The sequence below is a fragment of the Triturus cristatus genome, chromosome 2_1 (assembly GCF_964204655.1).
Source record: "Triturus cristatus chromosome 2_1, aTriCri1.1, whole genome shotgun sequence".
NCBI classification, from domain to species: Eukaryota; Metazoa; Chordata; class Amphibia; order Caudata; family Salamandridae; genus Triturus; species Triturus cristatus.
The window spans coordinates 717,266,853-717,285,311 of record NC_140581.1 but is presented as its reverse complement, the minus strand read 5'-3'; the positions used below and the strand labels follow the sequence as shown (position 1 = coordinate 717,285,311).

At 43.7% G+C, this 18,459-nt stretch overlaps 1 protein-coding gene across 2 annotated transcripts in view; it reads right to left on the bottom strand.

Moving 5' to 3' along the window:
* DMXL1 (Dmx like 1) overlaps positions 1-18,459 on the bottom strand; it is a 1,781,042-nt gene that overhangs the window by 890,794 nt on the left and 871,789 nt on the right. For both annotated transcript variants that reach the window (XM_085632653.1, XM_085632652.1), the window contains exon 20: positions 11,548-11,717. In XM_085632653.1, coding sequence (XP_085488779.1) covers positions 11,548-11,717 — 170 coding nt within the window. The remainder of the gene's footprint in view (positions 1-11,547; positions 11,718-18,459) is intronic.

Genomic DNA, 18,459 nt, shown 5'->3' with positions numbered 1-18,459 from the left:
AAGGTTTTAAACGCCAAAAGGGGATGTAAACATAGGCCAATAAGTGCAAGGTGGTGAGGCTGAAAAGCCTTAACCCAGAAGGGCAAAGGTGCAAAGTGCTTAATATAATTAGCAGCAAAGAGGGCATGTAAACATAGACCAGAATGTACAGGTTACTGAGGCTAAAAATACACTAACCCAGGGGGCAAAAGTGCAACGTGCTTAATATAATTAGCAGCAAGGAGGGCATGTAAACATAGACCAGAATGTACTGGCTACTAAGGCTGAAAATACATTAGCCCAGAAGGCAACAGTGTAAATTGCTTCGAGTAATTTCGATAGCGAAAAAGTGCGTGTGAGCTAATTACTTTCATTAAAGTATGTGATACAACGACCCTGTTTAGATGTATAGCAGAGGAGTTAGACAGGGCTGCGTACTCGCCCCACTGCTTTTTATTTTATATATTAACGGGTTGAGCTGCTCCTTGAGCAAGAACACTAAGGATGTACCAATTATAAATGGTTCCCCCATTTCTACCTTACTTTATGCGGATGACGCAGTATTAATGGAGCGCACCCCAAATGCTTTACGCACTTTAATCAGTGGGTTTGTTGCTTTTATGTCCGACTTGGGCTTAAGTACCAATTTTAAAAAATCTTTCATTATGAACTGTGGACCCAAAAAGTATAACATTACTACGATTAAATCAGGGGACAATATATTAAAATGCACCAGCACCTTCCCTTATCTAGGGTTACTATTCTCTAATACAGGATCTTGGCAGCCACATGCTGCCTATGCGAGAAATAAATTTGGTAAATCGATCAATTCAATTTTATCTCTCCGACAACCCAAACTGGCTGATGTCATTTCCCCCCTGCTCAAAATTTATCGTACCCAATGTCAACCAACTGGGACATATGGAGCAGAAGTGTGGGGTTATTGTAACAGCACGTCTCTCCAGTTGGAGGAGAATAGATTTTGTAGAAGGGTACTGGGAGGAGTTCCCTGTGCGCCCACATTTATTTGTCATAATGAACTTAGGCTGCCATATATTGCCGACTTTATTAGGTCAAGGCCCGCGCTTTTTTGGATAAAAATATGGTCCAATCCAGCTGCATCCTTAACACGCAGTATAATATCTGATTGTTTATCACATGAAAGATCTCACCTTATACCCTGGTTAAATGCAGTTAACAATAGCCTGTTGAGTGTGGGACATGGTATGTTGTTCAGCTCCCCTAATACCATTGCCCCCGCTCACAAGAATGGTGTAAAACGGGCACTGTTTGATTTATATAAGGAGGAACGAAGGAGATCTGAATTGGTAAAACCTGTTATCAAATATCTGTCACTAACCGATCCAGACAATGATAATCTAAACAAGCCCTGTAGATACCTGTCAATCCCATTTGGAAGATGGAACCGGAGCCTTTTATTTAGGTTCCGGGAAGGAAGCATTGTCAATTTACTAAGCTTCCCTCTTGGCTATAATAAAAGTTTAGAAAAGCTGGATTGCCTTTGTGCAGAGGGTGGAAAACAAAGTTTGTTGCACTACTTTTTCTTCTGTGGCCATTACAAGTTGTATACCCGTCAATATTTAATGCCGATTCTCCGTAAATATAACTTAAGGGACTTTAATCTGGCATTGAGATTCTTACAAATGTTGCCAACAGACGAGGTTATACATACTGTAAATTGTTTTATAAAAGCCTGTGTAAGATCTAGGGCAAGCATGGAACACACATAACGGCCACTGTATGTACATTACACCTTACCATCCTAATATAAATTGTATATAGAATCAATTATATGTGTGTTTGGATCTGTATGACTATTACGGAAGTGGATAAAGTGGAATCTACAACTATATATACTAATAGACCATGTATATCTTTATTATGTACTATGCACTTTACGTTATATATGCTGCTCAAACCCAACTGGAAATCTTGTTCTTATTTTTATATATGTTTTTATATTTTTAATCTGTATGCACTTTTATGGATGTACTAAATCCGAATAAAGATCATTTGAATTGAATTGAAGTCCCAGGGTGCTCACTCGAACCACGCTGTTTTAGAAGAAAGTTGGTGAAAATATGTACAGTCAATTGTGGCGAATACGAGGGCAAAAGAGAGGAGAAAAAATAAAAGAAAACTCACAGTACCTCTCAGCCATCACAAATGGAGCACGGGGACCTGGGCCCTTAAAAATGTAAGAGGGGTGGCCCTGCCCTGCCTCTTCCGGGCAAGGACGGGACCGCCCGCGCGCGTCCCACGCTGCAGAAGTGCAGTGGGGCTCTTAACGCACCTCCTGGTGCGGTTACGGTGTCACTGGATGCGTGGTGCTCAGGGGATTCTGGGGGATGTAGTCCCCCGGTCAGCCGTTCTCCTTACGGCGATGGAACTGAAGCAATGGATGGCTGTTCCCCTCACAGCAGCAGGTATGTGGAGGTGGGCAAAGGTGGTCGTTCCCCTCATGGCTGCAGTAGATACTGCAGACTCATTATTCACTGAAGCTGCTCGTTATTTGATATGTAGCTACCTGACGGTGAAAGACCTAAAAATAGTATGTATGTTTGAATTATGATGAATGATGTTCAGCTACCTCCACTTACATGCAGGTGTAAATGCCAAGCTGTCAGCATCCCATGAAATATAGTATGGTTTTCCTCTAATGCTGTGCAATAAAGTTGCAACCCATGCAATACAGCTATTAAACCAAGGAACACTGAAATTATTTGAGTGTGCTGCAGTAGCGATTTTAGCATAATTAGAGATTTGCTGCATTTGCCACATAATCCATCATCTGCCGCATGATCTTCTAATTTTAACAAAAGGTTTAAACGTTACTAAAAAGCAGCAACAGGTGTTGCCGCTTTGTAAAGCTGTACTTGTCACCTTTTTGTTGCTTATTGCTACATTTGAGTGTTAAACTGATACTAATGAGGTGCAATCACAGATTGACCGTTTCACTAGAGAACATTTATGGTTGCCAATGATAAGCACTACCAGGTTCTAGAAATTTTTATCAAGAGAGGATCCTTACGCGTAAAAACGTTTGACGTGGGGGCTCAGCATCAAAAAGTTTGAAGACCACTGCCATAAATGCTGGAGAGCCATTCTAGAATTACATGAAAAGATTGAATCAGACTGGTTAACTTTCCCTTGATGTGCACAGTAATTCCTCTTTTCTTGGAATCCAGAGGGGCTGGAGTTGCTCAAGGCCCTCTTTAGTTGTGTGCTTATTATATACAATAAATAGGATGATATAAAAACATGTTTTTAACTTTTGGAACCGTGAAGGTTCTCTCTTCTATATGGAATTGTCTATTATGCACAGTTTTAATTTATGTATTCTAAAATGGATTTATATTTGGTGTTTTATATATATTTAATAATATTTTGAGTGTTTTTCTCATTTGCTGTACTTTTATGGTTTAAACACAGAATAAAGTCAGATTGAAATTATGGCAGGATCTGTAGATCAGGAACCATGTTCTTTGCTTGCATGTACCTGACAAGGTTAATGCTTTTGAAATACTCTGTGCGGCAGGCAACATGGACCAATTTCCATTCTCTTACAGATTTGAAAATCACAATCAATTGCAAACACTAATTTGACACATTTTGTAAAATGAAAAGAAAATATTACTACAGAGGAGTTCACAGCTATGATTAGAAATGATTCTTGCATTTTAATATTGTTTTCTTCAGATAACTTTGCCTTATAAGAATGTGTGAATGTACAGATTTCATTCTAAGGCTAATGGTCTTTTGGTAACTAGGCCAGGTCTTAGATATGATACACGCCAACCTATGACATTTTCTGTTAAACATGGCATTGTGGGCGTGGTTCTCCCCTAACTTTTAGATGACTTAGTTTTTGCCTTCTATAGACCTCTGCACATTTGACCACTGCTAACCAGTGCTAAAGTGCTTGAACTCTCTCCTTAAAACATTGCGAAATTGGCTTACACTCAAGATCATTGCCGAAAACATATCTTTCCCAGACAGGAGTTGGAGGCAGTGTGGGTTATAGCCTGCCAAATTTTCATTCCATAACTATAATTTTGGAATGTATCACTTTCACCTCTGGAACACTTTCCAAAACTAATACTGTTCCAAAAGGTTCCTGCCTTCCAATTAAATAGAAACAGAAGACTGACAGCCAGGAGGGAGCGATTTTTAGCCAATGTCAGTTTGATTATGCCTCTCTTGACCTTGTTCCTCATCGTTTGTTCAGATAATGCATCACTTCTGATTTTTTGAGGATTCTTTGCTTTCACTCGACGTCTTTTAGCCTTAGAGTTAGAGTGAAACCTTTTTTGATTTCCAGAAAAGGTTTATTTCAGAAATGCCTTCCTTTTTTGATCCTTGCCCTGCCTGTGGCAAGAAGAAGGCTAGATCAGACACACACCCTGTGTGTATTCTCTGCCTCCCTGATTCTCACTCTTCTGCCACCTGTCATCATTGCAAGAAGTTGTGGAGAAGGACCATCAAGGACAGGGAGAGAATTCAACTTTATGGCCTCTCTGAAAGAGGTAGGTCTCCAGTGAGACAGCAGAAAAAGAGAACTCGGTCGACGTCGAGAGGCAAGGTCCCGACCTGTTCTTTTTTGGCGTCGGGATTGACGTCGAAGCTGCAGACGGCGAAGCAGTCGTCATCAAGAACAACTGTGGTGCAGGCACATCACTCTTCTAAGAAATCGAGAACAACGCTCTCAACGTCGCCGAAGGTAAAGGGCCCGCCATTGCCATCAACCAGGCGCTGATCAACATCGAGGAGCAAATCTCCGTCGATGCTGGCTAGGCAATCGACGTCGAGGCAAATCACTCCATCGTCGCCACATCAACGGCGATTAACGTCGAGGCAGAGGTCTCCGTCGAGGTCAGTCCAAAAATCTTCAAGGCGCAGGACTCCGTCGCCAACGTCGAGGCAGAAGTCTCCATCGAGGTCAGTGCAAAGATCTTTGAGGTCAAGGCACAAAACTCCGTCCCCGACGCCAAGTCAGAAGTCTCCGTCGACGGCAGCACACCGCAGGTCGACGTCGAGACACCGGTCTTCGGAGCAGAGGAGGCTGACATTGAAGCAGGGTACTCCGTAGACGTCGACTGCATGAGTGAGTCCTCCGTCCAAGAGGAGAAAGTCGACGTCGAGGCAGGTGTCACCATCGCCGAGACGATGGTCGAAGTCTAGAGGGCAGTCTGTACAGAGGAGATGTTCCAGATCAACTTCGAGGCACCAGTCCAAAGAGGCCTCAAGTCCGGTAAGCCTATGTACATCACTGACAACCGACATCGAGAACAGGTTCTCGCAAATCTCACAGAGGTTTAACGACCAGATCTCTGGAGGTCGTGATTTTGACGTCCAGTGGACATCAAGATTCGCCGACCAGGCCTCCACAGGAAAGAGAGAACACTCCTCCTCCTCCACATTCTTGTGAGAGGAGAGAAGGGCAAAAATCGCCTGCTATCCATCTATCACCAAGATGGAACCGGTCCTTGCATCACTGGGCCACGACTCCAGCCACAAGGACACAGCATTACTCGAGCCCCCTCCACAGGTATCCGTGGGCTCGGCTGGTACAGGCGGTGGATAGAGAGCGTACTCCATCAAGAGGCAGGGATCACAGTCGCACTCCTGCACACTCTCACAGAAGGAGATCTAGAGCCAGAAGCAGGAGGAGAAGGCACAGATCTCCAACACCTTCCTCCTCTTCCACACACACGCCAAACAGAGACTATTCACCTACTCTTACTGACAGCCCACTGTTGAGGGTCTCTCCGGTGAATGACGTTGGCACTTTTCAGGACGTGCTTGGCAGAGGGGCGGCAAAGCTAAGCATCCCTATGCCGACTCGACAGAGTTCGTCCTCTTATCTTTGAGACTTTACACCAAAGGCCATCATCTAGACCTCTAGACCACTGCTACCATTGGTCCCAGGCCTAATAGAACCGGTTATGGAAATTTTTATCACGCCGGCGACACTCAATACCGTGCCTGCTAGGATTTTGAAAAAATATCATTCACTGGAAGAGAACCCACTTTTCCTTAAATCTGACCCCCCACCGGATTCTGTTATAATAGCTGCGGCAAAAAAGACTCATGCAGTTGCTTCCTCCTCTACTGTTCCACCAGACAAGTAGAGTAAAACACAGGATTTGTGGGGAAGGAAGATATGTGGCACATCAGCCTCTATGATCAAGGTATCGAGTGCTTCGGCTCTCTTGGGTCGGTATGACAGGTCTCTGTGGGACTTACTGCAAAAGATTCACGGAAAAGTTACCACAAGAAGATCGCAAGTATTTTGAAGAGATCTTGGATGAAGGCAGCTTGGTGGCGAACCAAGTTATCAGCACCACAGCCGATGGCGCTACTTTTTCGGGTCATGACTATGCACATGGGATATGCGCTAGAAGAACCTCCTGGCTCCGACTCGCTCAAATCAGAAGCACAGTCTCGGATGCTCAATCTTCCCTTCTACGGCTCATCTTTATTCGGCGCACACACGGAGGAAGAAATGTACCGGATGAAGCCAGAGCTAGACACACTAAAGGCTGTGGGTCTAGAGAAAAAGAAAGAGTTCACCAGACGATTCAGGACTTACAGTCGACGATCCTCCCAAAAGAGGGTTCAAACCCCTCATTGGCAGAAAAAACAGGATCAGCAGGGACAACAAAGGTCTCAATACCAAGGCAGGCGTTCCTCCAGAGGAAGAGGAAACCAGCATCAGTCTGACACCTCCTCCAAGATGCAGACCAAACAATGAGTGCCCACTTCCCCCGTCACCGTTCACCACTCCAGTGGGGGGGGGGAAGTATTGCAAATCATCTCAAATAGTGGCGAGCTATCACAAAAGATTAGTGGGTGTTAGCTACGCTGCAGAATGGGTACTCTCTACGTTTTCAACGCCATCCTCCCTCAATCCCTCCGGTTCTATCATCGTGCCACCAGATGAAGATATTGCAGAACGAAGTTGCCACCCTTCTGCGAAAATCAGCCATCGAGAAGGTGCCAATATCTCAAAGAGGGAGAGGGGTCTACTCAAGATACTTCTTAGTAAAGAAGAAGGGTCGAAAAGCAGAATACAGACCTATTCTGGATCTGCGAACACTCAACAAGTCAATCAGGAAGGAGAAGTTTTGCATGTTGGCTCTCCATCAAATATATCCACATCTCAGGCAGGGAGATTGGATGTGTTCGCTGGATCTAGAAGACGCCTACTTTCACATTCCTGAGAGTCAACATCACAGACAATATTTGAGATTCCTGGTATGATCTTCACACTACCAGTTCAAAGTACTACCCTTCGGGTTGAAGTCAGCTCCCCGAGTGTTCCCGAAGTGCATGGCAGTGGTGGCAGCCGCACTAAGCCGCAGAGGCATCTTCGTGTACCCGTACCTGGACGACTGGCTGTTGAAGGGTCCCTCCTCCCACAGCATGAGGAGTCATTTCCTGCAATGCCTAGAGCTTTGTCACCGGCTGGGCCTTCCTGTGAACTTCGAAAAATCGACGCAACAACCCACACAGAGAATCCATTATCTAGGAGCTCTGGTAGACTCCGAGGTAGGAAACGTGTTTCCTTCAGAGAGACAGTTTTCCATCATACAGAAATGCAGACTTGTTCTGGACAACAGAATGCTGTCAGTTCGTCGGATTGCCTCCGTTAGGGTCAATGGCATCCTGCATCTTCCTGGTCCCCAATGCCAGGCTGCGAATGCGTCCTCTACAGAGGATCTGGAGGACAAGTGTGATCAGCAACAGCTCGCTGGGACGACAAAATAAGTCTCTCAAATGCAGCAAGAGCATCCATCCCATGGTGGATGAAGGAGGAGAATATGCAAGTAGGGATACCTTTTCATCAAGCACCTCCCTCTCAAACACTGATCACGGACGCCTCCCGTCAGGGCTGGGGAGCCCACATGGGGTCTCTCTAGACGCAAGGTCAATCATCATCAAAAGAGGGCTCATATCACAAACATGCTGGAGCTGAGAGCAGTTCACCTGGCCCTCATGCTTTCCTCCCTTCGATTCAGGCAAGTTCAATCTTAGTACAGACAGACAATACCACCACCATGTACTACCTGAACAAACAGGGGGAAACTCGCTCACGCACATTGTCTCTGGAAGCTCAAGCTCTCTGGCATTGGCTCCTGGCACGGAACCTATCAATCACAGCGGTACACCTGCCGGGAGAATAGAACTCGAGAGCGGATGCTCTCAGTCGACACTTCGAAGACAGACAAGACTGGGTACTCAACGACGAGGTCGTTGAAGACATTTTCCAGGCGTGGTGTTGTCCCAGCATCGACCCATTCGCAGCCAACAAAATGCAGAGACTTCACCTTGTGGTTCTTCCGGCCAGGGACGAAGGAGAATGCCCTTTTGATCGACTGGTCAGGGGCATTTGTGTACGCCTTTCCACCTCTTCCTCTCATCCCGAAGGTGCTGACCAAGCGGTGTCATTCGCACACGAGAATGATCCTGATTGCCCTGGACTGGCCGAGACAATGGTGGTACCCGGACCTTCTGCACCTGTCAGAATGCCCTCACAGCAGGCTGCTGTGCAGGCCAAACCTGCTGTCCAAGATGAACGGGAGGATTCATTACCCCAACCTTCCCTCACTGAACTTGACAGCATGGCTCCTGAGGTCCTCCAATATGGCCATTTAGGACTACCACAAGACTACATGTCCATCTTAAAAGAAGCAAAGAAGCCGTCCACTAGGCACTCATATGCGTGCAAGTGGAAACGTTTTTATATGTGGTGCGTTCAAAACAATTGTGACCCAACCAAAGGGCAGGAGGAGGTCATTTTACCATACCTGCTTTACCTGGCTAAAGAAGGCTTGAAGTTTCCTTCCATTAAGGTGTACTCAGCAGCCATCACTGCATATAGGCGCTCGCCTTCTCAGCCTTCTTTCTTTCAGTTACACGTTGTAAAAGACTTCTTACAGGGTCTGAAAAAGTTCTACCCTCCGGTCCGGCCTCCTTCACCGCCCTGGAAGCTGAGCCTAGTGCTATCAAAGTTGATGAGTCCACCTTTCGAACCTATCCACAAAGCAACCTTGCAACACCTCACTTGGAAGGTGGCTTTCTTGGTAGCGATCACCTCAGCTCGCAGAGTAGCGAGATACAGGCCCTCTGCTCTAAGGAACCTTATACTGTTCTACACGTAAATAGGGTGGTATTGAGGACTCATCCTTCCTTCCTTCCTCAGGTGGTGTCAGATTTCCATGTGAATCAGACTATCTCTCTACCGACCTTTTTACCTAATCCCTCCACCCCAGCTGAGAGGGTTTTACACACGCATGACCTAAAAAGAGTTTTAAAATTCTACCTGGATAGGTCCAAGTCCATGAGAAAATCTGATCAACTATTTGTTAACTATGGGTTGATCAGAGCAGGTTTTCCAGCTTCAAAGAGGTCCATCTCCAGATGGATAGTTTCATGCATCAAGTTAGCTTATCAATTGGCGCAAAGGGCCCTTGGGCCTACTCCCAAGGTGCATTCAACAAGAGGAAAAGCGGCTACGACTGCTTTTCTTGATAACGTGCCTCTGAAATCTGTAAGGTGGCAACTTGGAGGTCCGGCCATACATCTACAAGGCACTATTGTCTAGACTCAGACACCAGAGCAGACACCCAAGTAGGCCAGGCCTCCTTGAGGAATCTGTTCAACAGCTGATTGCGGCTGTTGTTGTATGCTGGGTCATTCTCTCTCATTTGCCTGTAGGTGGAGGATGTGCTTGCTATTCTATTCAGTGCTTATGACTATTGATGAGGATCCCCTGGAAGAGAAGGATAAGTTACTTACCTGTAATCCTAGTACTCTTCCAGGGGTATCCTCATCAAAGTCATAAGCAACCCACCCGCCTCCCCAGGCAAATGAGATTACTTCATTATTACATGATATCTTTGCGCCCTGATCTTCAGGGTTACGCAAAGAACAACTGACCTGTCACCCCTGAGGCATGATGGGAAGCTAGGGGTCATGGCTGCTTTAAAGGCACAGTGCCAGTTTTGTGTGAAAATGCTTTGATTTTCTATGCTATTAGTTTACAATGCAGCCTGTAGGCTAACAATGTCTGCTTTTTTGCAGTTTTTTCATGAAGTTTACTCGTTAAAAACAGAGTTCAAGTACTACTTGCCCTGTGTTTTTATACATATATTATGTGTTTGCAAAAGCAGTTTATTTGTTATTACATTGTTTAGCTTCCTAGATGGGGGTAGCATTGATATGAAAAAAAATTATATATGTGTGTTTTTCATATATAATTTTTATTATTTCCGGGTTCCCCGCACATGGACGGGAATATTCAGTGCTTATGACTTTGATGAGGATACCCCTGGAAGAGAACTAGGATTACAGGTAAGTAACTTATCCTTTTTCTCCTCTATAACTCAGGAACTTTCTCAGTAATTGCCTTTTTGGGAGGAAGAATGTTAACCTCTTGCATGAGCTCCTTCAGATGTTAGGGTATAGATGGCTTCTGAGGAATGGAAGAGAAGAAATAAATTGTATTCTGTATTCAGACTTAATATTCTTCAGCACCCTACTATTTTCTATTCTCTGCCAAGTGCGTAAATGGTTGGAAATGATCCTCCATCCCCTCCACGAAGCTACCGGATGATAGTGGGAGAGACATGGAGTCATTGCTTTCTGTGTGGAGGCTAATCCAGAGCCACAGAAGGCAGCTGTGAACCTTCATCTCTCTAGGTTGTTGTTCCTGATGTAGCAACTGTTACTGTCCTTTCCAAAAGGAAAATAAATAGGTTGCTGGCATTGACTATATGCCCAGAACTGTGGCTTCAGAAACTATTTTATTTATTCCAGTCCAACAGATTTCAGTCTCCAATTGTGCTTTATCTGCTTGCATCTCAGCCAAATGGCAAGAAACAATGCCATGGAAAGACAATGGAGGTAGTCTCAACAGCTTCTTAGGGAAATTAAAACTGGCAGGCTATCTACACAGTATATTTTTTCAAAACCTCTGCAGTTTGGAAGGAGGGACGAGGCATCATGAAATATTAAAATATGATAACAGATCGGGCCATGCACGGAGCACATGCAACCACTGTGCAGTCTGAGATCCAATCAAATTTTACTGTTTAACTACATGGGAAGCAGCTGAGCCTCTCCCGACATTTTTCTGGGCAGTGGTATAATTTGGCCTAAGTTCTAATAACCTTACAGTCCACCTAGCATGGTATACCAGCCAATTAATCCTTCCCACTCCCTCTTAATCTGAGAATACTTAATAAGTCATAGTTAAATAAAAGGAATGATGAGCTTTATGACTTTTTCAATCATTATCAAGTTAGGCCTTTTTTTTATTACAGGACTACTGTTCTAATTTAATTCTGGTTTGCGGAGCTTGTCCATCTGATTTCAAACAAAACCTCGGATACGGAGTTATCAACAAGGAACAGGACTGGAGAGTTTTTCAGACACAGAGCATACCAGCTTTTTAGGATGGTCTTTACTTTATTACGGTATGTAAAATATTTAGGAAAAGTGAACACTGCCCAAAACGCATTCAAAACTGCAATGTATGCATACCTTTTCGATGCATCGGCGTAAACTGTGCGGGTTTCGGATCCACCAGCCCACTCCCATAGCCCTGAGTTCCGGCCAGGTCAGGTTCCCTTTCTGCATTGCAGGTAGCATGTTCAGCAACTCCTCCTCTGCTACTGAATGAAAAGCCCAGGCAAAATGACTCGTAGACAAACCTACCAAATTGGAAACAAACAAGCATTACGGTCTATGGTTGTGGTTTCACAAAGCGCTTCCTTAGGTATTGTTTAAACAAAACTGTGTGTGAGAACATCAATACTCTCAAATAAGATTGATAACAGCTATAGAGTACATGCAGTCTACTCACCTCATTCAGTGATTCAAACTCCTGCCATTGAGACAGAGTCACAGAACTTCTACTTCCCACAGAGGCTGAGCTGTTCAGATTATTGCACCAATTCATGCAACATAACAAATAAAGCATTTTATTTGAGGTGATAGATGGGTTCAATTGAAGATCTGACCTGAGATCTTGAAAGACATCATTCTGTCGGTATAGAATGTTTAATGTCTAAAAAAACAGGCATCTGTCAGACAGATTAGTGGACTGCAGAATGGGTGGGAAGGGGGGAATCAGTAATATCTTTTGATTCAGGTAAAAAAACAAAAGGAGCTTCACCATCAGGTGTGGATTCGCTGTAAGAGATTCTTCGGATTTCTCAAATGTAAGAATGTAGGGTGAATGGATAAGGCTTGGATTTTTCCAACTCTCCTGGCTGATGTTAGGGCCATTTTCAAAGACAACATTTGAACAGAAGTATGAATGGGTTCAAAAGACTTCTCATAAGGAACGCTAGTATTGAATGAAACTGCCAAATGAATGTTTGTTTGTTTTTAATAAATAAAAGAAGGAAAATCAGATAGAGGCTCTCTGGATGAGAACAGAGACTGAGTTGCCAAAGTAGTGAAAAATCTTTAAATAGACATGAACAGATGCACATTACTGGCCAGATGCTGAAAGATGTACCAATAGGGCAGAATTTTGTGTGAGCACGTAAAGGATCAACATTCTGATCCACTGTTCAAATGAAGAGTCATTTCCATTTTAAAGAATATATTTTTGTAGCAGAGGGAACTCTCAATGGTTTCACCATCCTGAAATCAGGTGGAATGTTGAGCGATCCAAACTGTAAGTCACTAGCAGCCTGGCAGTCAGGTGCAGTCACTGCAGGTTGTAGCGCAGAACTTGACTGCGATCCATGGTCAGAAGATGAAGGTAAATTCTGAACTAAATTGGAAAGTCCACTAACAGATTCCAAAGATCGTTGTATCAAAACTGCCTTGCTCAGGGTGAAGCTACCAGAAACAACATGTACAACTGTTGGACCTGACATCCTTGGTGTGGTTTACACCAACTTATTGCCCTCCACCCTTCTGTTTTTGATAAACAGCTTGTGTTCTCGTCTTTAAAGATGGTAAAATTGGCTTACACCCAATTAGAACATTTAATTTACTTGTAAGTCCCTAGTAAAGTGGTACTACATGTACCCATGGCCTGTAAATTAAATGCTACAAGTGGTCAAGCGGCACTGATTGTGCCACCACCTACTTAAGTAGCCTTTTAAACATGTAGGCCTGCCATTGCAGCCTCTGTGGGCAGTTTTAAAATGACGGTCATTTCGAGCTGGCAAAATAAATCAGGAAGTTGCATCGCAAACGCCTCCCTCTCGTCGACAGCATCAGCGACGATGAAGAACCTTGCATCGTAGCTCGAAGCTTCTGGGGAATCGCTACTGTAGGATGCATCCTTGATGCAGGATCTCACATCGCTCCACAGCCAGGATTAAAGGTACTTTGTTCAGAGGGCCTAACTTGGTCCTTGTATCTGGCCCACGCTCTATCGTGGTCAGCCTGAACTTGTGACTTTGTCCCAGTCCAACACTACCAGATAATCACAGTTGGCGCTTTGTGCCTTCAGGCAATATTTTCACTTGAATCTTTCAAATTCCATATCTCTGGTTCTACTGATTAGATTTTTGTTGCTCTTGTATTGAATAATTTACTCAATTTCAGTCTACTTTTCAAAAATGGTGTGGGATTTTACTTGTGCTGTAATTTAACTATTAATGTTTGAAGTGCACTCTAAATAATTTACACATTGCCTCTAAGTTAGGCTTAGTTACCAGAGGGTTAGGCACAAGTTAATTTGGGGTTGCTTGTGATTTCACCCCAGCAGAAATTGTGATTGCTAGTTCAGTAGTGTTTCACCCGCCTCAACCAGTAACTAAATTTCCTACAACAGCTCTCTCAAATTTCTGGAGAACTCACAAGATGAGTGGAACTGGAGAAACATGTATATAATGATTCATGACCGGAAAGCCTACTGTACTTCCCACAGTACTACAATTTGCTTGTGCAGTGATGACAGTCTGTACTGTCTACAGTGGTAAACAGTTCAAAGGGGTTTGGTGGGCTTACCCTATTTGATGAAAATCAGTTGCAGCTGTCTTATGTCAATTTCTCACTCTCTACAGGGAAAGCTGTGTCTGATAAGAGCGTCTGCAATCCCACTGTGCAGATAATGGGTGTGATGGCTTGAAGAACACCCAATGCTGAAGGCCTGTCTTTCTTGAGACATGACTTGCCACCTTGTTCTGCTTTGCCTCCTAATTAGAGGAATGTCATAGTCAATTCAGATGAGGACCCACTGATTGGCAATGCAGGATAGGAAGCTCTTCAGATGTTACCTGACTGCTTAGACCTTTATAGTAAGAAAGAGCAGGTCCTTTTAATGACCTGTCATGTGCCTCTACTATAGGTCCAGTTGGTCCTGATGGGAGTGCATCCAGAGACGACATTGAGGAAGTAGAAAAGTGCATGAAGGCATCATTTCCACCATGATTTGGTGGTGCACACTGAAATCTGAGCTTGCTTTCTGATGTTCTGAACTAAGGAGTTTCGTTTTGAGCCTCTTTTCTGCCACAGGGAACTTTTGAGGAAGTCAAAAACAGATGCAAAATCCTAGGAAACATGTTTGCTGACTTGGGTGGAGCAAGGAATTATTTACGTTTAGGTTGAAGCCTGGCTTTCAGAGCAGGTGGCTTTGACTGCCTAGTTCATAAACATGTGGAACGGGTCTCTGATACGTCAGTTATCGAAGTAAGAAAAAACCCTTACATCTTTGAAGCACAGGTGTGCTGTCACTGGAGCAAGGTATTTTGTGAAGACTGGCCATCAAACAAAGGCCAAAGAATAGAGATCTGAAATCTAATTGTGGTCCATTGACTGAACTGAAGAGATTTACTGTGCTTGTCATAAATCAAAATTCCAACATAGGTGTCCTCCAAGTAGCAAGATGACACAAAATAGTTCATGTTGATGTACTGCAGGACATCAAGCACAGAGACCATCTTAGAGGACTGACTCTTGAGGATATTACTGAGTGCGTAAGGTGTACAAGCTGATGTCTTAACCATAACATATTACTTTTAATTAAGAATGTTAGGTTTTGAACATCATCAGACATCAACTTACAATAGAGCTGATCTTCAATCCGCCTCCAATATCAACAAGAAAAGAACACCACCTACAGCTAGAGGCATTACAGGTGAAGATCTTAAACCTCTTCATAACATGGTTGTTGAGTCTGTGCAAAGTCCCATCTCAATCAAGGATTTTGATTAGTAATTTTCCTTTTGTGTAATACGTTATAGATGTGAAAGACAGGCCCAAGAAACGTACTATGGACCTGCATTCTTTTAAACATTCCAGGGTGGAGTGTGCCTTCCTACCGAAAAGTTGAGAGCAATCAAATAGCATGTTCACCAGAAATGCTTGGACATCGCCTGAGAAGCCCATAGATTTCATCAAGGCATGGAGCCTAAGTGCCACACTTGTACCCAACTTCGACCTAAACAGTCAGTCATTTCCAAGCCCAAGCCGATCAAAAATATTGCTGCATCTCATCCATCCTGGATAGCTTGGGTTAGTGGCACCCAAAGGTTGCCTTGAACTGCAGGTTAAACTTGGGACACAGTGTGCAATAGTGACCCATAATATGACAGCTGATGTTTACCAACAGCAGAGGATGGCTTGCTGGGGAAAAGATGTGATTGCCAAAGGTCTCTATTTGCTTAGATTTAAGATTAGGTGGGTGGTAAGGAAGGTGTTGGGATTTACTTTACTAGTGGATGTTCGCACCACCAAACTTTCTGGCGTGGGATGTTTTATAGGAAAGTATGGGTCAATTGCAGCTGGGCCAGAGTGACCTGCCTACTGACTAAAGGTCCCGAACATGGTTTCACCCAAGTAGGTGTCCATGAGGGCCTCATTAAATGGTAATAGAGGTTATGGAGTGCTGGACCAGGCTGGAGCATCTCTGTAAGAACATTAGTCCTTACCTTCATAATAGCTAATTGTAAGTCCAATACTTCTTCTGCCCTCCGTGTAAAGAAAGAAAAAAGGGGCACTCTCTGTGTTGGCAAAGCTGAGAGGAGAAATGAGGACAGTATCTGGAGCAGTGTCCAGGCCATTGGCTCCTTGTAATTCCTCATACCAGTTTTCCTTATCATATTGGAGAACAAAATTATCCCCTTCATAAGAATGATCATAGTCCAAACCAATACCGAAAAGACTGTGCTAAGTTTTGGCCGGCAGCCTGGTAAGGGTAGGGTTTAGAGTCAGAAAGGTTGTCATTTAACCATATTCCACATGGCCTAGGTCGCATTCAGAGTGGATTCTGCCTTGAGTCGGAAAGCACAATGGGTTGTGAATCCTCCTCCAGCGTTAGTAATGGAGTTGATGCAAAGGTAACCAGTGCAGTGGGTGGCATCATAACCAAAGTCTATTTTGAACCCAAAGCATATTCGAGGGGCAAAGACAGTGTCAAAGTCTGACCAATAGGTGGAAGTCTGACTGGCAACCCCTGCTGATTCCTGGGCCCGAAAACATGCCAGATGGAACCAGTAAAGTGCCGAAAATGCACAGCATGGCGTCTCTTAAGGCCTCCACTTGCTGTGCCATGGATGATGAACCTGTAAACTCGAGGTGCATCGGTACAACACTCAGTATCAGCTCCGGTGAAAATTAGGAGTGAGATCAGGTGACACATGGAGACCCTTGCCCCCTCTCTGGAGTTTGTGTGTCCATATGAATAAGCAAGGTAGAACAAAGTTACTTATATGTAATAGTAGGTCTCTAGTTATAGCATCTTTCATTGATTCACATGCTTGAATCAGCCGAATAGTCAAGCTGGGAGTCATATGTTAACATTACCATCGCAAAGGTAAAGATAGGCAAAGAAGCCATGAACACGGGAATAGCCTACCTGCTTCATTGAAAACAAAACAAACTTCAACCAATGAGTCAAGAGCACAGTGGAAAACACTACATGAAGACCACTATTTCTCAAAGTTATACTGCAGGTTACGAATGGAGTCTCAATGTTCATATCTCTACTGATAAATATGGATTCCAAATATTCTTTCTAACGTTGCTCAAGCTTGCCAGCTACTTTCTTCTATGAGAATTACTTCATTCTGAGTTTGCACCATGTCTGAATCATGAAAAAATGCAGTTGCCATCAACACCTCTGACCATTGAGATGTCAACCCCAAAAAAAAACCTTTTATGTACTGTTGGCTACTGAGTCATTGTTGGCAAAGCTACCGTTGAGATTCGAACTGTCAACGATGGTACCGTCACCGAAGCTACTGTCAGCAACAAAATACCATGGGTGACAAAGGACCATCAAGGAGATCAACTGCTTTGACAATGATCACCATATCGGAAACAGTAATTCCATCAATCTTACTTCCTGAGAACATATCACCTAGTAAGGTGCCACCACAGCCTTGGTCAAGATTATTCAATACGGAAGATTCAGAGCATGAGGGTCCATTTGTCCCAGGCTACAGCTGTAAACAACTGAAAGTAAGATGCTAGGATTATGATGAGAAGAGGATGCCTTCTACATCTCAGCAAAGACGGAGGGACAATACAACACAAAGGAGAGTATGCAAACTTACCAACTATGACACAGTTTTTCCCATTATAGGCCTCACTAAGAGCCATCCTACGAGAAAGTATCATGAACTGTCGATGATCCAGATGCCAACATCACTGGGTGGAGATCTAAGGCAGCTGATGACAGACTACTACAACATGAAAAGTGTAGCCACCAGCATCACCAGAGGTTTTACCAGTGGTTTGCAAATACAGACAGGAACTGAAAGCAAGGAAAGGTATAATATGCAGATGTGGTCAGACATCACCCTTTTCCAAGACCTTATATGGGAGGACACATTTGTAGAAGCAAAAGGAGTTTCATGATGAGGAGAAAAGGTCTGAGCTGCAAAAAGTGATTCAGTAATGAATGTTGCCACTACTATATTCAGCCAGTGGAGAATAGACGTGCAGAAGTGAAAGTGATCCTGGTCGAAGCCGAAAAAGCCAGAGTTGCAATGATTTATTCAGCAATGGATGCTGCCACTACTAGTTGTCTGTAGCAGCAATTTTAGCCTAGAAGATTTTGGTGGTCCCTCTGGGTCCCCCAACAGAAGTGCCTGGAGTGTCCCTACTCTACCCCTTATACAACTTTTCCAAATCGCCTAAAAATGGCTGTACCAACTTAATAAAAAGGTTAATAAGCACTCAGTAATATGAAATAAAATTATATTCTTCAACTGAGCATAAGTGCATACGTACTCCAGTAAGTAGAGATTCAGTTCAATTTCAATTCTTTATTGTTTATACCCATCCTAAATATCCCTTTGTCTATTCAAGCAATTCTTTTCCATCTTTTGGATAAATATGAAAAATAAAGGATTGAAATTGAACTAAATCACGACTTCCTGGAGTGCTAATGGAGTTATGCTCATTTGAAGTATATAAACTTTGTTTCACATTACTGAGTGAACACAAGTCTTATTATTACATTTCTCGTGTGCGAGATGACAG